Source organism: Archocentrus centrarchus, chromosome 19 (genome assembly GCF_007364275.1).
Source record: "Archocentrus centrarchus isolate MPI-CPG fArcCen1 chromosome 19, fArcCen1, whole genome shotgun sequence".
NCBI classification, from domain to species: Eukaryota; Metazoa; Chordata; class Actinopteri; order Cichliformes; family Cichlidae; genus Archocentrus; species Archocentrus centrarchus.
Window position 1 is genome coordinate 26452326 of NC_044364.1, and position 18401 is coordinate 26470726.

At 39.4% G+C, this 18401-nt stretch overlaps 1 protein-coding gene across 1 annotated transcript in view; it reads left to right on the forward strand.

Annotated features, from left to right (window-relative positions):
* Positions 1-18329, forward strand: part of rnf213b (ring finger protein 213b) — a 42022-nt gene extending 23693 nt beyond the window's left edge. The window contains exons 37-65 of the mRNA XM_030754540.1: positions 9-212; positions 325-512; positions 599-719; positions 1588-1688; positions 1884-2060; positions 2574-2719; positions 2813-2912; positions 3231-3342; positions 4031-4235; positions 4675-4862; positions 4991-5113; positions 6468-6569; positions 7031-7276; positions 7985-8066; positions 8146-8180; positions 8300-8400; positions 8491-8635; positions 8730-8886; positions 8978-9072; positions 9171-9419; positions 10995-11127; positions 11307-11390; positions 13463-13646; positions 14284-14485; positions 14576-14653; positions 14820-15017; positions 15940-16029; positions 16431-16609; positions 17075-18329. Of these exons, the coding sequence (XP_030610400.1) occupies positions 9-212; positions 325-512; positions 599-719; positions 1588-1688; positions 1884-2060; positions 2574-2719; positions 2813-2912; positions 3231-3342; positions 4031-4235; positions 4675-4862; positions 4991-5113; positions 6468-6569; positions 7031-7276; positions 7985-8066; positions 8146-8180; positions 8300-8400; positions 8491-8635; positions 8730-8886; positions 8978-9072; positions 9171-9419; positions 10995-11127; positions 11307-11390; positions 13463-13646; positions 14284-14485; positions 14576-14653; positions 14820-15017; positions 15940-16029; positions 16431-16609; positions 17075-17213 (4164 nt within the window). The 3' untranslated portion in view covers positions 17214-18329. The remainder of the gene's footprint in view (positions 1-8; positions 213-324; positions 513-598; positions 720-1587; positions 1689-1883; positions 2061-2573; positions 2720-2812; positions 2913-3230; positions 3343-4030; positions 4236-4674; positions 4863-4990; positions 5114-6467; positions 6570-7030; positions 7277-7984; positions 8067-8145; positions 8181-8299; positions 8401-8490; positions 8636-8729; positions 8887-8977; positions 9073-9170; positions 9420-10994; positions 11128-11306; positions 11391-13462; positions 13647-14283; positions 14486-14575; positions 14654-14819; positions 15018-15939; positions 16030-16430; positions 16610-17074) is intronic.
* Positions 18330-18401: the final 72 nt, after the last annotated feature.

Sequence of the window (18401 nt, forward strand, 5' to 3'; positions counted from 1 at the left end):
ATATATAGGTGTTCACCAAGGCCCTGCTGGGCTGCGTGTGTGAACTTCAGACGTCTATGGGCACCATCGCTGACCTCTCTCCTGCTTGGATAATGGCAGCTTCAAAGCATTTTGAACCCAGACTAGACACCCTCTGCCACATATTTCTGCTGCAGCGCCACCTAGCCACCGACATTGCTCAGCAGGGGTCAAAGAGGGAACCGGAAGAAATGGTGAATAATCTTCATTTAAACGGTCCTCATCATCATCATTTAAAAACAGGTTCAAAAGGTACATAAAACAGTCTTTTATCTTCATAACAATTATGTATTTTATTTTTGGCAGGTGGAGGACATTTTAGCTCTTGGTATCTGTGTTGAGCAGACCAAACTTCTGACTGTGACTTCCCTGGATGAGTGTGAGTCCTTTGTGAGAAGAGTGGAGTTACTGCAGCCATGTCTGGATAGAGCGTTCAGTCAGAAATACAGTGCCCTGTGTGGCCCTGGCTGTCTGCAACACCTGGACTCCATCAGGTGAGTCAAAGTGACAAGATGTAAAGAAGAAAAAGAAAAATGTTTGTGTGTCTTCGGTTAATTTTTAATCTTGTCTGCCGTTTCAGATCACTGTGGCATGGGATGCTGGTCGTCATGTGTTTTGTCCAGCATGTCATCTGTAAAGTTAAACAGGACGACTCGAGATTAAAAGAACTGGCTCTCAAATACTGCAACCTTCACCTGAACGTATGTAAAAAACCTGCTTCTGTGTTTTTCTTCAAAATATGCAACAAGGTTTCTGTGATAATATACTGAATTTCACAAATGTCTCTAGCTGATAACAGCCTGATCACATTTACAGTTTTTGTTGTATTATCATAGTTCCAGTTTAAGGAAGGGAGATTTAATCCTTAGACTGACAGCAGGAAGAATGATTCGCTTCATCTCCATCTTCATTTTCCAATATACACTACTCACAAAAAGTTAGGGATATTTGGCTTTTGGGTGAAATTTCAGGACGAGCCTAAAATGCATTCAAACCTTTACAGGCAAACTTAATGTGACCTTCTATAAGCTTTTGAATGCACACGTCCAACTGTTAAATGTTTCAGAACTTTTTGCACAAGTTACTGTTTTCTAACGAGGAGCTTAACGGCAAAAGTCACAACAGGTGTTTGATCCTGGAATTGACCAATAAATGTCCTGGTTCATGATGAGGACGACTGTTTAAACAGCCAAATATCCCTCACTTTTTGTGAGTAGTGTATATACAGTAGAATTTTACATGAGCCAACAAAAATGCTTTCCAGCCCCTAGTTAGTGTTAAACTATGTATTGAGAGTGTCCAGGGTTAACTTAGCATGTTTTTGATAATGGGACTAACAATTCCTAAAGAAAACCCTCACAAGTGCGAAGAGAATGTGCAAACATCACACAGAAGAACCCTTTTTGCAATGAACCAGCAGTGATAACCACTGAGCCAGTGTGCTGCATTAAACTGTCTGTCAGGTTTCATTACTGAGGGTGCTGGAGCGCAGTTCAGGGTCATTTTAAGCCACTTTAAACCATTAAGAGATTTAACTGTAGATGATTTTCTTTTCTGATTTTCTAACAGTTGATGCATGAGTCTCCTGATGTAAGAAGTGTGGACACACTGCAGCAGCTGATCCGCATCCTCAATTCTTTCCATGATGAGTGCATCAGCAGAGATCTGAGGTCAGACTCTGCCTACATAACACTTCTTTCTATACAAGACTTGATTGTTGCTTAATTTGACAGTAATTTTAAGACCCATGTGTTAATCTTAAGCAAACTAAATCAGTTCTAAGTTACAAAATCAGATAATGAATATCTTGCTAGATCTTATTTTACAGTTATATAATTCCTCTATAATGATTTGTTTCTGTGAAGGTTTGGCATTTCTTGCCCAGTTTGCCTCTCTGAGCTCAAAGACCCGTGTGTCCTGCCTTGTCAGCACGTTATCTGCCTGCCGTGTCTCCAGCGCTGCATTCAGGCACACAGGCGATGCCCTAAATGCAGGAATGAGCTGCCACCCAACTTCAACCCAACTGTTTCTGCCACCGTCAAGTGAGTGGGGAAAAAATAATGCAGAATATGTAGTGGGTCATGTAACTTGTTTAAAATACCACTAAGGAGGCTGAAAAAATATGTTTATACTGAGGTGTTAAAGATATTACTTTATATTAAAAACATATTCAGCATATCCTCATGCTTGCATATTGCACAATGCAAGGTCAAAAAACAGTTTTCCTCTTTACCTGGGAGCACCTGTCACTGCTCCACTTGACCCACCTGGGACAAAAATGAAAACTAATCAACTCCATAAAAATCAACAAAGGGCAGCATTATGTTATTGAATCTTAGGGTAAAATTATTGTATTATGTCTTTAGTGCTATTTAGCTTCATTCCTACAGAGGGCGCTCCACATATTTGGTGAAGCGTCTGCTTTTGAGCTGCATAATTTAACACTGGATTTCATAATTTCATGTTCACTCATAGTCAGTCTGTACTGCAGTGTTATTAAAGTCTGAAGGCTTTCTTCTGTATAATGTTTCATTGTATACATTTGTGTGGCTCAGGGCATCACTTGAACAGCAGGCAGCCATCAGACTCTGCTGTAACACCTTCTTCCTGGAGGTGGTGTCCAGGTTCTGTCTGTCAGAGGGTCAGAGCCCTGGAGAAGGGGTGGTGGAGCTGCTCTTCTCTTTACTCGTCTCTGCTAATGGTCAGTGAGAGAATTTGTCATTGACATTATGTGTATAACCAGTAAAGCTGTGGCAGTGAGGCATTCCCTCAGTTGTTCCTTTGTGTGCTGCAGGAGACGTGTACAGGACCAGGGAGCTCACTCCCTTCCTGGAGTGTGTGGATAACAGTCCAGTGGTCCGATCTGTGCTCCCGAAACTGCTGCTGCAGTACAGGTGAGGGTATGAATGACACTGAAGAAATCTGTGTAAAACAAGAAAACAAAGATGGGATCTCATGAAAGGCTGTAAGAACCAAGCAGACTAAAAACCAAGAAGTTTTCAGGGCAGTGTCATAAAACAGGCAGAATACCTACACCAAAGGAAAAACAATGGAGTTTAATGGCATGAGGCTCAGAGCAACAGTCTGATAACAAGCTTTATCCACATCACACCTGCACCTACAGCCAATTCAGAATCACCAAGACCTCAGGAAAGTTTCAAACCAGAACTTTCAGGCTGTGATGTTTTAGCTAATTGGAGAATATCTGTTAGTTTTGACCAGGCAAAGGCTCACATTCACACCTACCTGAAGAACCTGGAGGAGAATCTTCTTGATAAAGAAGACCGCACTGAACTCTACCTGCTGTTTGTCAACTGCTTCCAGGTGAAAAAAGACAGACTTCTCTTCCTCTTTGGTGCTCATTGCATTAAAATTCTCACCTATATTGTTTATATCTCTGTAATTTGTTTATGTAATTTAGCAGAAGTTTCGGTAAAGCTTTCTTTTAGGCCGTAACTATTCTGTAAGTAAATTTTAGTTATGTGGAATTACGCTGTAATTATTTTTAATTCCGTCGTAATTATTTTTACTACGGCTGAATTATTTTTAATTCCGCTGTAATTATTCTTAATTCCGCCGTAATTATTTTTAATTCCACCATAATTATTTTTACTAAGGCTGAATTATTTTTTATTTCGCCGTAATTATTTTTAATTCCGCTGTAATTATTCTTTAATTCTGCCGTAATTATTTTTAATTTCACCGTAATAATTTTAATTTCGCCGTAATTATTTTTCAATTCCGCCGTAATTAAAAATTAATTACGGTAGAATTAAAAATAATTCAGCCATAGTAAAAATAATTATGGCGTAATTAAAAATAATTACGGCGTAATTCCACATAACTAAAATTTACTTACAGGATAGTTAAGGCCTAAGGGTGGACCTTAAAAGAAAGGGTTACCGAAGTTTCACAATATGAGAGAATTCAACTTTTAGCTTTTGTACATTATTTCTCAGAACATCACCTCTTTTACACAACCTAAACTAACTGTGCTCTGTTTGTCACTCAGGACTCTCTGTTGTGCTCCAAAGCAAGAGAAGTGGAGCAGAGTGGAGACCAGCAAACAGAAACAGAAATCAGTTTCCTGAGCAGGATTGCCAGGAAACAGACTCCAGATAGGCAGGAGGACCCGGCAGAGTTCCTGCTCAATACTGCCAGGCTCAGAATATGTTTGAGCACTGCTGCAGAGCTGCTGGAGAGAGCCACAGCTCAAGGTGTGTTAGTCACATATATATACGTATACATGCATGCCTGAAATTTGATACTTACTGCTCTAGTGCTGTGAATTTGGATTAATTGTAATTATCACAGGGATGGTAAATGGACTAGTTCTTATATAGCGCTTTTCTACTCAGTCAGAGTACTCAAAGCGCTTATACAACATGTTTTTACATTTACCCATGCACTCCCATTCATACAAGCACTTCCATATTTTTACTAAGCTAAGTGCTTTTTAATTAACTAACATTCACACACATTCATACTCCGACAGAACGGTCGTAGAGCAACTTGGGGTTAAGTATCTTGCCCAAGGATACATTGGCATGTAGCCTGGAGTAGCCAGGAATCGAACCTCTGACCTTCCAATCAGTAGGTGACCTGCTCTACCTACTGAGCTACAGATATTATGACTCTTTCCTCTTGCATTCAAAGGTGGAGAAATGGAGACTGATCGGTACCTTTTGCAGGTGAGGGGTGTGTGTGAGTACAATCGTAATGATTGGCTCAGGGTTTACCTGCTGCGAGCTCTCCACAGATGCTCCGGTATGGACTGCATACTGTTCCTGATGAACAACCCAGCCTGGAGCTGGATCTTCCCTCCAAAGCTGCTTCAGCTTCAGGTAAGAAAATATCTACAAACATAGAATCCATCCATCCATGCGTTTATCAGAAGGCTAGGTTGCAGTTTCAGCAGCCTAAGCAGGGTGTTTAGAAATTAATTGCTAAAATATTCATTTTTTTCTTATAGAGAATAATTCCAACTAATGTGGATCATTTCCTTTGCTGCGGGGCGCCTTATCGAGCCATGAGAGACGCTGTGGCTCAGGTTCTTCTGGAGAACAAATCTGACGCCTTTGTGACAGAGCTACAGGTGAGGAAATTCCAGAGATCACAGGAGGTGGATGAGGATATTAATTAGCTTCTTTTCTAAGCAGTCTACTTGTACTTTTCTGATTTTGAACTTTTGTACTTTTTAAAATATTCACCTTCCATCCTTCCATCTATTCTCCTCCTGATAGGTTCAGATCATTTTAATAACTCAGAGAACAAACACACAACTCTTTTTGAACTTGCGCAAGGAGCAGAGATCCGTTCCTTGAACTCAGCTCGCGGCTGAGCGGAAGTTATCTGTCCCAAAGGACTGCTTCCTGCGTAGCGCTTTTATTCAGACTTTCACAATAAGATCACGTGGGTTACACCAAATGCAGTTTACAGCATGTAATAAACAACATTCTTGGCTTTTTCCTTACCATATATGGTAGTAAGTATCCTGTAGAATGTGCATGTAACATGGCGTATACGAGACACGTGTCCTATGTGTGTATTCTCTAACTACAACTTCCTTTGTAAAAAATGTCACCACGTGTTTCCATTTCAAACATAAAAACAACAGTATCATATGTACATAAAACAACTTATAGAAAATATACAAACAGAAGATATGATAATTCATAATAAACAGAATGGAATTTATACCATAACTCCAACACCTCCAATAATCCTTTTATTTCACAAAAAACTTTACTATGTATTTTAATGGAAAGAATTTTCAAATCCTCATTCAACTTACTCTTCAATTCAATTCAATTTTATTTATATAGCGCCAAATCATAACAAACAGTTGCCTCAAGGCATTCTTACGACCACTTCAACATATTTTCAGCTACAGACATCATTCAGACTTTAAAATGATGCCAAGAAGTTAATCTATTTGACTTGTTTTCAACTGTAAAAAAATATTTTATGTTTTTCTTTCATTCCCTTTTAAGTTTCATGCTTTTTCCCACCCGTTTCAGAGTTTGCACTGGGTGTGTATTGTATGAAATGTTGAGGCATCAAGTGTCAGTGGGAAAAAATCAAAATATTCATCTGAAATTTTTCTCCTTTAACTGCAGCTATGTCCACAGTTTTCACTCTGCAGCCATGATTTTACCCTCAAATCGTAGGACTGTTTGTCCTCTTTGCATCTCTCAAAGCTAACAGATGATCTGTGTGCATCCAAATAGTTTAAGTCAGAGTTTCAGTATCCAGTCTTTCAGTCCTTTGAAGCATGTAAACTCTCATTCAACAGTTTTTTTAATTCTACCTTTTTTTTTTAACATTTCTAACTTGTTTATCTAGCAGAGGTTTCACACTATTCAGCTGTTTACAACAAGCTTCCTTAAGCTTGATTTAGCTTCAGCTTGTTCACTTCAATATTTGTTTTATTTTGTACTTCTCTGCAGAAACTTGGAGGTTCTCAGATCAGCTTCCTGGCACTGGCCTTGTTCAGACACATCACCTGTCGCTACAAGTCACCTGATGCCAACATATGTCCCTCTGCACAGGTCACTGTCTAAAGCCCACTTGTGTCATGTCAGTCATACGCTGATATTTGACAGTAGGCACTGATTCTGTATTTTATGGGTCTACATCTGGCTTTAAAATTATACAAAAAAACCTTCTGGTTTGTTTTGAGTTTCTCACCCTGAAACCTAGCTGCATACAGGAGGTGCCACAGTTGACTAAAAAAAGACACTAATGCTCTAATTTATTTTTTATATCACATTTAATGAACTTTTTAAACTTTTTTAAAGATTTGTAAATGTTAAAGAATAGACTTCATTCAGATTTATGGCCTTGGTAAAAATAGTACAGAATAAAGGTTTGAAGGTTAAGACTCGTATCCAAGCTGTGGTGCAGATTGCAAGTTATAAAACCTTAGTTTTAAACTTTAAAGTCTGACTATTTTTATCTGGCTAGTTTTAATGTCCACTACAGTTATCTGGCATGTTGCATGAATTTACAGGAGACAGCGAGGGTGGAAGAGCTCCTCAGAAAAAACATCAAATCGAGGGAATTCAGGGATTTCTGCATTTCACTTCTTTCCCGTCACATTGGTGGACTACGTTCACATCTCCATATGAGCCCGGATCTGTCAGCTCAGAGGCAGACCCTCCTGGAGCTGCTGGTCCATCTGGACTCTGTGCTGCTCAGTGAAAATCCTCTGCTACTTCCTCTTTATCAGTTAGCCTTCCAGCCTGAGAATGCCAACGTGAGAAACTTTTTATCTCAGTCATTTAGACTAGGGGTGCCCAAACTCCCGACCCTCTGGCCGCTTCCAGCCCCGCCCCTACTTCCGGTCCACGAATTGATGTCAAAAATAACATACAATTTGGCCCTTTAAGTTACATTTTTGACCATTTGCTTTCCCCTCCAATTAAGAGGGTTAAGCGAAATGTCAAAAAAAGTAACTTAAAGGGCCAAATTGTATGTTATTTTTGACATCAATTTGTGCACCGGAAGTAGGGGCGGGACCAGAAGCGGCCCGAGGGTCGGGAGTTTGGGCACCCCTGATTTATACCATTTACACTGTTTTTTATTCTACTTTGCATGTTTCACAGTTCAATATATTCATTATTATTTATTTGATACTGGGCCTTGACTATATCAGTTTACAGATCAGAGGGCCCACCCGTCATCTTGTGAATGACAGTTTAATGTCTTCTGGCTGACCCTGAGAATGTCATGTGGATTTTATAAAACCAGGAAATAAAAGATGCAGTCAGGTTGCATTATGTGAAATGTAGGGTCTTGGTTTTTTTTTTTTTTTGTTGTTGTTGTTTTTTAAGGCTTGGCAAGGTTTCTGCAGATTTTTAAAATGTCTCATGAGGTCATAAATTAGAGTTCATAAATTTAGCTAAATGATGAAGTCCCAAGGAAGGGAATAAAGGGATTAACTCAATTTACTTCTTTCTCCAAGAACTCCTTCCTGCCAACCATGCCAGATGATCACACAAGTGAAGCCAGACAGTGGTTGAGAGAGGGACAACTACAGCAGTACAGTAAGCGTTTCACACTGTGAAGCTTGTGATACTCCTGTTACTGAGACCTTTTCAAATATGTCTTTTTTTATCACTTCAGCATGTGCCAATGGACATCCGTGCTTTGTGGGAGAGGTATCGACTATTACTCTTTTCTTAATGCTAGAATTAAAAGTAAATTATTTAACAAGTAAATTATATTACAGAATCAGCAGCACAAGAACAGAATTTAACAGAATTTATGTGTCCCATAGTGTGGAAGACCAGTGGTTAGATCAAGGTGTCCTTGTGGAATGCCAATTGGTGGAGAAAAACATGTCCCAGTACATGGATTTACACAGCAGATAGTGCCGGGGTATTTCTTTGTTAAGCAAATTTGTCAGTACCTACCTATATATCTGTATATCTAATATTTGCATCCCTCCATGTTTATCTGAAATGTCAGAGATCAGACTCGGACAGGACACATTTTAGGAGAGGCTTATCAGCGGTCTGAAGCCCCAGAGAGGCAGATGACTTACGCTCAGTCCTGCATCCTGCGGCTGCTCACCCACCTCGCCATGCTCCAGGGTGCCATCAAAAATCAGAGAGTGAGACTTTACCTGAGCCCTGGGTTTCCATATATCTGATTTTACAGGGTGGTATCATGTGATAATACTCCTGTTTTGATCTTTCTTGTTGTAGGGAGTCGGTGGCTTGATTCACCCCCTGCCGTCGGATGTCTTCAACTTCCTGTGGCGACATCTTGAAAAAGATATGAAGGTTTTGGGCCAGACTCTGGATAAGAACATGGACAACACAGCAGTTACAATTCATTTGATTTTGGCCAGATTTCCTGCAGGTGATGGTGATTCAACAATGACTTTATGTATGCTGCTTCTAATGGTGCTGTAGAATATGTGTGTCATTAACTCTGCTGAACATTAATGTAGGTTCCCGCAATGCAAGACCCAATTTATCCTCCAGGCAAAGCCGGGAGCAGTGGGAGAAGCTCATCTGTAATTCTGCCATCAACCCAGTGCTTGAAGTAAAGTCTGACACTGAAACTAGATGCAGGACTCCTAACACACAAAGACATTTAGTGCTTCGGGGTGATAAATTTTTATTTCTTCTACCTTTTGTCAGGATTTGCAGAACAATCTGGTTGAAGCTCAGGAAAGAATCGGAGCTGATGATGGACTTGCTGGAAACCCCTTAATGAAACTCCTCTTCGGGGATCCTGGGAAAATGCTGTCTCTCCCCTCTAACTGCCCAACGCACCACTCCTCCTTCTGGACTTTACCTGAGATCATGACAGTGGAGCGCTTCTCTCAGTTGGTGGGAGAAATGCAGGGACGCCGCCGTCTACCTCTGCTCAGCTTGTTTCTTAAAAAGGTATCAGTCATCATCAGGCCAGTGTGCATCACATTTCACAGAAGTCAAAATTTGAATGTAAAAATTCAGCTACTACATCTAAATCAGAATAAGCCATCATTAACCATAGCATGAAAACACAAAAACTGATAATTCACTGTCAGATACCAATAACATGCAGCAGGTGGCTGCCCCTCCCTGAACCTGACTCTTCCTGTTAAAAAGAAAGTTCTTCCTTCCCACTGTCACCAACTGGGGCTCATAATGGGTTGTCTGATTGTTGGATTTCTCTTTCTAATATTTTAAAGCATATATTTTAATATTTTACAGTTTAAAACACCTTGACTGTTGTTGTGAATTGGCACTGTATAAATGAAGTTGAACTGAATGGAAGATCTCCTTACATTTTATTGAGTAAGGAAACAAAAATCAAGAAGAAGTGGATGGAAGGCTGATGTATACAGTATATGCTACAAGTGACTGAATTATGAGCAGCAGATTGAACCAGAGAGGACAATACCTCCAGGGATCTACACACAACAGACACAAGTGTACACAAACACGCAGGAACACAGCAAGCAGCGCCAGAGACAAAGGAGGACCGTGCCAGCTTTTAATAAGCCAGCATAACAGCAGTTTGCTTGATATGTCTCAGGTGTAAATTCTGTTGCATCAGCATGTACTCACAGTTTTCAAACAAAAAGTCCAAACAACAAACTGTGTCTATGCTTTGAGGGGGTTGCATATTCAGTGGTTATGTTCTACAATGAATCAACAAAATCATGCCTCCCCTTTTTTGACTGTTAAGCCATTGTACTCTTTGAGTCTCCTTGACTGATGGCTTTACTACCCTGACCTGGATGACTGAGAACCTACACAGGCATTTACAAACAGTGAATATTCATACACATTGCATTACACTGTAATTCCAGTCTTTGCTGTTGAAATGAAATGCAGTTTTATTTATATAGCGCCATTTCATAACACTGATCTCTGTGCACTTACATGATGAGGTAAAGACCTGACAGTATTATAAAGAGAAGCCCAACAACTGCCTTTGAGCAGCAGTTAGCAACAATGAGGAGGGAAAAAAGCTCCCATTTAATAGTAAGAACTGTTTGAAGCAGGTTCAGGATGGGCAGTCCAGAAACAGGAAAGAGAGAAAAGAAAGCACCATAATAGGCTGAAAACTACCCCCATACTGTTAATTAATATCTGGATTATTTTGTGATATTTCTTGAGAAAAATGAAGATTTATATTTGAGGATATGGATGTGGAGTTGGGCCAAGCCCAGTGTCTGGAAAATCTTTATACAAATCTTGTTGTAGGGTCTGTACCTTACAATATAAAGCTCTTTGATGTGACTGTTGTTGTGATTTGGTGCTATATAAAAAATGAACAGAATTGAACTGAAATCCATTTTATTTATTTTTGAGTAAAACTGCTAACAAACAAACCGAATCAATTGCATAACCTTCTTGGCTAGGGGGTAATAAAAATCTCTGAGGCCAGTGGAGCCATTAAACGCAGATAAGGAACAACAGCTCCAAAAAAAACCTAAAAAAAACAACTCTGGGTTTGTGCATTTTTCTCAGATTCATTGTGTGCGGCAGTTACATCACCTTCCTGAGCTGGCTGCTTTACAGTCTGACCTGCTGAGGGTGTTTCCTCTGGCGTCACACTCCACACCTCAGACTATTGCACAGAGGTTACTGCAGATACCAGCAGGTACATCAGCCTTTCTACTATGATTACACATCAACGACAACATAACGCACACACACACACACACACACACACACACGCACACACACACACACACACACACACACACACACACACACACAGACACACACATACACACACACACACACACATGAACTGAGTTTCTGTATCATCCTTATCAGGGTACCAGAAGAAGATGCTGACTGAGCGAGTGGACAGATTCATCAGGGTGTGGAACTGCCTCAGAGCAGACGTGGCAAACAACTGTAAGCATTTACATTTCTACTGTCACATTTAAACCCAAGGAATGAATGGACAGTGTACAGTCTGACAATCATTAGTGTATTTTATTTTATATTATAAACTATATGTCTTTCCAATAATATGAATGTTACAGCTGCAACTATTTCCACTAACATATTTTATTAAGTAAAGTTAAAAAGTGTAATTCAAAACATACAAATATATAAAATACAATAAAAAATGACTTTAAAAGTTAATTTTTAACTTAATTAACTTAAAATATGTAATTCTTTTTAAGTACTTTTTAAATTTTATTTTCAGTGTACAGAACAGAACATCGATATAAATGATAACCAGAACTGTTGCCCCGCTTCTTCCCACCCCTCTCTCCCAAAGCAGGCTGGGAGAGAAAAAGCAAAACAGAGAAAAAACAAACAAACAAACAAACAAAAAGAACAAAACAAAACTCCTGTACATTTCCATGACATTTCCTACAGTCATCTACAGCTTTAGTTAAACTATACTTGAATTACAGACAAATAGATATACAAACACAATTAGGATATTGAGGTGTCATGAGAGTCCTTTCTGCAGATTGATATGATCCAGAAAAGGTTGCCAAATCTGATGGAATCTGTTTAATGTCCCTGCTAATTCAAATTGAATTTTTTTCCATATACAGGGTGTTTGAGAGGTCTGTGAGCCAGGCTTCAAAGCTTGGAGATCAGATTCATTGTTGCTAGATCAGGTATTAGACGGAAAACGGGGTTGTCAAAATTTGGTGCATGTAAGTTGAGGAAAGTGACATGCACAGTCAGAATAGTACCAGTCATAAGTTTAAATATGTTGGAAGGAGATATTCTTTTTAATTAGAATTGCCACACCTCATGCTTTGGCTAAAAAAGTTGAATGATAAATTTGTCCTATCCAGTTGCATCTAAACTTTAAGGCCTCCGAGTGTTTAATGTGCATCTCTTGTAAAAATAAAATATCAGCATGCAAATCACACAGATGAGAGAATATTTGAGCTCTTTTGGTTGGATTATTTAAACCCCTAACATTTCAGGAAATTAGGTTAATGGTGTTATTCACCTTATGATCATATTTTGGGACACTCATGACACCCCCTTAACATAGAAATGCAAGATGACATTGTATATAGACAAAATATTCTAAGTAAAGTATAAACCAAGCTGAGGAAGAAAAAAAAATTTTGTGATTCAATCCATGAACATTTAAATATGTGCAGTCAAACATACTGCAGGTTGATGGGAGTCGATTAAATAAGAACAACTCAGTTATATGTTTACTAAAAAAGATTCTAAGAGTTTATTCGGTGTTTAGTCTCCCACCACAGTGTTTAATATAAACAGTGGGAAGTCTTCAGTGTTTGGTGTCTTAATATTGAGTGAAATTTTATATATTTGTCTGCTTAATATTTTCTGGGCAGCAGTGAGTGAAAGTAGATCAATTTAGGATGTGGGAGAGTTTTTTGTCTGGGTCATCGTTTTTCCAAAATCCTCATCCTGGTTCATTCGGACAGTTGTGAAGGAAAATGTAGAGTCCAGTATTAGAACACTTAGAGACTGGTCAGAGTGGGCCAAAGAACATGCAGCTGCACAAATACCTGCAGCAAGGTCGAGGAGAGCGAGGATGATGAAGATGTGATTCCAAAGGATGTTTAACTCCAGTTTGAAAGAATTCTACCAGTTTGATATTTAATGTAAACAAAGTGAAGTTATCATATGATGCTGGTTAATGTGTACATATGTGACTTCTTCCACATAAAATCATTAGAGTGAAAATATACCAGATATAAAGGAGCACTGTTTTACTGTGCTTGGCAGAAAGATTCAAATGTTTTGGGAAGAGGTCAGAGTGACATGAGGGAAGATTATCCCTCCAGAAAAATCTGCCTGAATTTATACAGAAAGACTTTTACAATTCAGCTTGGTTACTTTGTGTTGTTTTGATGGCACATCTTCATTGTCCTGCTTCTGTGTGTGTGTGTGTGTGTGTGTGTGTGTGTGTGTGTGTGTGTGTGTGTGTGTGTGTGTGTGTGTGTGTGTGTGTGTGTGTGTGTGTGTGTGTGTAGCAGCAGATTTGGGTGTGGATGTGAACTTGTGTAAGTGGGAGGTGACAGCTGAGAGCTCGGGAGAGTTTCTGACTCCGTGTCGACATGGACCGGGGTCCGTCCTCCAAACTCTGGTCGACTTCCTGTCTGAGACTCACAACAGCCTGGTGAGAGAGGCGAGGACACTGAGGCGTAATAAGAACAGGTCAGTCCAATATCAGCTGCAAAGGCTCATGGGTGTTTTTAGTTAGCATCAAGGCTGCAGGGCTGCATCATCTTCCTTAATTACTTAACTGTTTAATTAGAGGTGTAACTAAATTGACACCAGAGAGCTTTTTTTTTATACTATACATCAAAAATAAAAATGCTTTCTAAATTGTTCTAATTGGGAAATAATCTTTTTGCATTGAGATGCATTTAAAAAAACTGATCGAACAAGGTGGCCAGTAACTTTCAATGATCAATAAATGGACTAAATTCTTCTAAACTGCTGCTAGATTTTAGACATAAGATGAAAAATAACAGAGTTGTAAAGTAATGTACATGTTGCTGTTTACATCATGATTAAAAAAAGTGGAATGAAGTGATTGCTGATTAACTACCAGATTAATCAGCAATCCTCAAATAGAGAACTGCTTTGGAAACACTCTGGTGAATTTGGTGGATTTACAATTTACAATCATTGTCTTGAGTGAGTGCGATCAGCTCAGTGACAATGTTGCACTTTCTGGAGATGTGCTGTCCTTTCTTATGCAAGTAATTATGTCAAAAGGCCTATAAAAAACACAGTTTTGTCACCAGTACCTGATGATCTCAGATTAGACTTCACCTTCATTCCTCAGTGAGTACAGCATTCCTTTGGAGAGGATATCAGAAACCCAGCTGACACTGTGCCACCCAGAAAGAGAGCTGCTGCCCCTGGTTTTAGCCCATTGCCAGTACACCTTGAAGAAAGGTGGGGAGACCGGCAGCAGCTACAACCTGCCAGGCATCCAGACCGAGCTGGCCCGCCGTTTCCTGGCTGGAAAACCACTTATTAAAGCGGTAGGAATCTAAAATAATCCCACAGCTGCATGTGGATGTCAGGTAAACCCAAAGGTCTGCTGACCTGTTGATCTCTTTGGTCTAAATCAGGACACCTCGAAGTACCTGAACCGACACCTGCAGGACTTCTCCGTGGTTCTAGCTGAAGTCAGAGGAAAGATTCGTCAGGTAAAACCATTTAAATTATGTGGTTTTAACTGGAACTGACAAATGCCAGCTGAGGAATGCTCACAATAGTTCCTCTGGAGGATTTCTGTGAGGCCACTTTGTTCAAGGTCAAATTCTTCCCCTGATGTTCTGCTCCTCCGGACTGCTGACAGCTTCTGTGTTGCAGGAACCGCTGAAGGGTTCGGTGAGCAGTGCCATGAAAATGGTGCTGCGCTCTTACACGGATGTTTGTGATGCTGTCTTTGTGGTGGAAATCGGCCTCCGATTCCTCGGGAAAATGGGCGGGGATGCCCAGGGTCAGCTTTTGTCCTACCTTACGGATTCACTGCAGATGGGCCTGCAGATTTCAAGCACTGTAGCGAAGGTATAATGATGCAGAGAATGTGATGCTGTTGATCTTTGTGATTTGTGAGGTGTTACAGCACCCTTTCTCTATGAAAACCCCAATTATTGGTTGAAGTTTTGACACAGATCTGTTCTGTGGAAATTACACATAAATGTTCAGCAATCACTTTGTTTGCATGCCCATTATTTACATAATGTGAGTAGAATTCCTGCTGTCAAACACTGCAGTGCAGATTTGGTTGATTTTACAATTCTTCTTTTCATCCTGATGACATGTTCATGGCTTTTAGGAGCCATGTAAGTGTGTTGTGGTTTCAGTTATAATTTCTGAAAGGTTTTTCTCTTCTTTTTGTACTTCTCAGAGTTTTCCCTTCTCTGTTTCTCCTGCATTCCCTCACTTTATTTTCTTGGTCTCCCTAAAAGTTTAATTCCTGTTTTAATTTGAAGGTTAGTTTGTCATGTGCATTTTTAAATCCCTCCTTTTATTTTCACATCCTCATTAGTGTCTGATCAAGTTCAGCTGTATCTAATTATCCTTCTCTCTGTGGCATCTAGTCTTTACCTGTTCCCCTAGTTTCTGTCAGGTCATACTGTTAATTTTATAAAAGAGGACCAATGGCTGTCACAAACTCGACTGAAATAAAGGAACTTTATTTTGACTTAAAGGTGCAGTGCAACAAGAAAAACCAGTCTCACTGAAAAGGATCAATTGCAGAGCTAGCCTTCAAAATAAAACAGGAAGTAAACTGCAAAAGCAAAAACAAATTTAGAACTAAAATGACAGCTCATTACAAAGACAGAGAGTTGTCGGTTATAACAATAATGAGATTTCATGAACCATTTGCGTTCATGTGCAGCTAAACATAAACACTTATATCTAAAGTATTCTTGAGCTGTGATTGAGAGGTGAAAACTTTTAAAATGGGTTTGTTTCTTTTTAGGGTCTTGTGGAAAGCAAACTGGAACACAGCATATTCACCTGGCAGCTGCTGACTTGTTGGAAATCTGAGCTGATGCTGAACAGGAAGCAAGTGAGTTTGAAGAAAATCATAAAATTCATGGAATGTCCTCAGTGTGGTGAAAAGTAATGAACAACTGAATGTTTTGCACTATATGGCTTTACCAGCTTTCTTTAAAACTCCACCCATGGTGACCACATCATTTGTTTTTGAGTCAGTACTTTTACTCATGACCCCTGCTGGCTGCCAGGGACTGACCCCAGACCACACTGTGGAGAGTGAATTCTTCGCGGCTGCAGTGTGTCCTGTCTGACACAGCAGGTGCCCAGAATTTGACCCCAATAAAAAACTGAGCATAAAGAATTCTTTTCTCCAGCTATGAAGCACTGATATGCGGAAAAACACTGAAAAAAAGTCTGTCTGAAATCAAGTTTCATCCAGAAGATTAAATTAAATTCATGATCATGTTTCAGGATCCGTTTCAGAAACTGCCCTCTGAGTTCCAGCAGAAGCTGTCGGGGGAGCAGAGGAAAAGCCTGAAGGCGTTCCTCGCTGTCACAGATGTCGACACCTTCTCTTTGGAGCTGCATGAAATTCTTCTGCTGAAGACAAGCAACGCCGTGCCTGACCAGGCTTACCAAGCACACTGGGAGTAAGAGCTATACCTTACCAGTTGCACCATTTGTGAGAATAGTTGTTGTAGGAGGTAGCACACCAAATGGTAAAACAACACAAAAACATTTGCATTATTGATGTTTTTACAGCTGAGATTACCCAAAAGCTATTCTTAGACTTTTTTCTAATAAGTGTGCCTCTTGTTAGTTTAAAGATTAGCACCCTAGTCTAAAGGAATCCACTGGCTTTTATCAGAGTAAAGTGTGGAGGTCACCCCCCCTGGGATTTGGAGACTTTTGACTTCCAGGAGCAGAGCGTGACCCCTCCAGGCAGCCATCTGTCAGAGGAAAGCTACTTAAGTTGCATCTCCTCAGCCACAGGTCATTTCTATTGAGGCAGCAGCAGCTGGGTGGGGAGGTGAATAGGAAGCCTTCAGGGTGACAACAATGGATGTAGTGCTAACAGTTGTTTTCTTCATGTCCTCTTTCCCTGCTCTCTGCAGCATCAGGTCCACCTTAGAGAGCCATTTGGAGGTGAAAGACCTTCCACCTCTGCTGGAGCTCGAGTCTCTACCAGAGGAGATGACACTGGGACAGGGTGCTGACGTGTGGAAAACAGCTGTGGAGTTTAAAAAGAGATAGAGAGCAGAAATGTTTCTAGAGTTGGCTGTCAGTAATTATTAATTCCATTTTCTTAGCTATATTATGATTAAATGTGCCTTTCTGTGATGTCAATATTGTAAATACAGGTGCTAAATTTCTATTATTAAGTGTGCCATGTCTAATCAGGGAACACATTCATTAATAGGTGAACAGACATAAGGTATTTGATGAGGTATTTCCCAGCACGTTTTGAAACTTTATTTCAACCTTTCAGCATATACAGTATGAACAGAAACCACGACAATCACTTATACATATGAAGCATCAAAGTAAGAGCAGCATCGAACATGGAAATAAAGACATGGTAGCATGGAAACAAGCTCACTTGATTTTAAAGATATTGCACAGTTGTTTTTTTTTTTGTGAAGAAGAAGTCATTGTTCTATTTTCCTTGACTATAAAGAAATACATTTTTGGGTTTAGTGAGAAATTAAACTAGACTGATAAAGAAAAATCCACTTAACACGAAGTGATCAATTCTTAATAATTCAATGAAAAATCCAGAAATGAACTCTTCTTTCTCTTCAGTTTTTCTTTTCTTTATATACAAATTACAAATTACAGGCATATTTTAGCTTTTAATTATTGTAGATGGGTCTGTTAGATTTATATCTTAACTTTAATTTCTTCATTTGGCTTTCTTATTTTCTTTTACTGTTGTTATACGCACCAGAACACTGAGGGTAACATGTTAGATTAAACACCGTCTGATAGTTAATTACACTTCAGTTGATGCTTTTTTTACTGTCACAATGAAATGAGAATAAATGTTTACTAAGTGCTTATTAGTTGGTTGTAATGTTGCATGTAATGTTTAGAAAACTTTAGAAACTGTTCATAAATACTGGGAAGTGCACTAATAAATGTTATAAAGCTGCACATTATGTTTATAATAACTGTTTTATAGGGCATATTAGTAGTCATGTCTAATCACTGCAGAGTAAAATCACAAGACTGGGTGGGAGGGTCCAAATCAAGGATAGAACTAAGTTTAGCCTGGCTTATACTTGGGCAGTTATTTTGGACATAATATGATTTTTAAAAAATGGTTCTGACTTTGTCCTAAAATAAAGTTTCATAAGCCTTTCCCCATTAAACTTCAACCACCATCTTTGCCATGTCTCTTAATGCCTCTGACCACTCTTTGTCGTCAGTCTTACTAACATA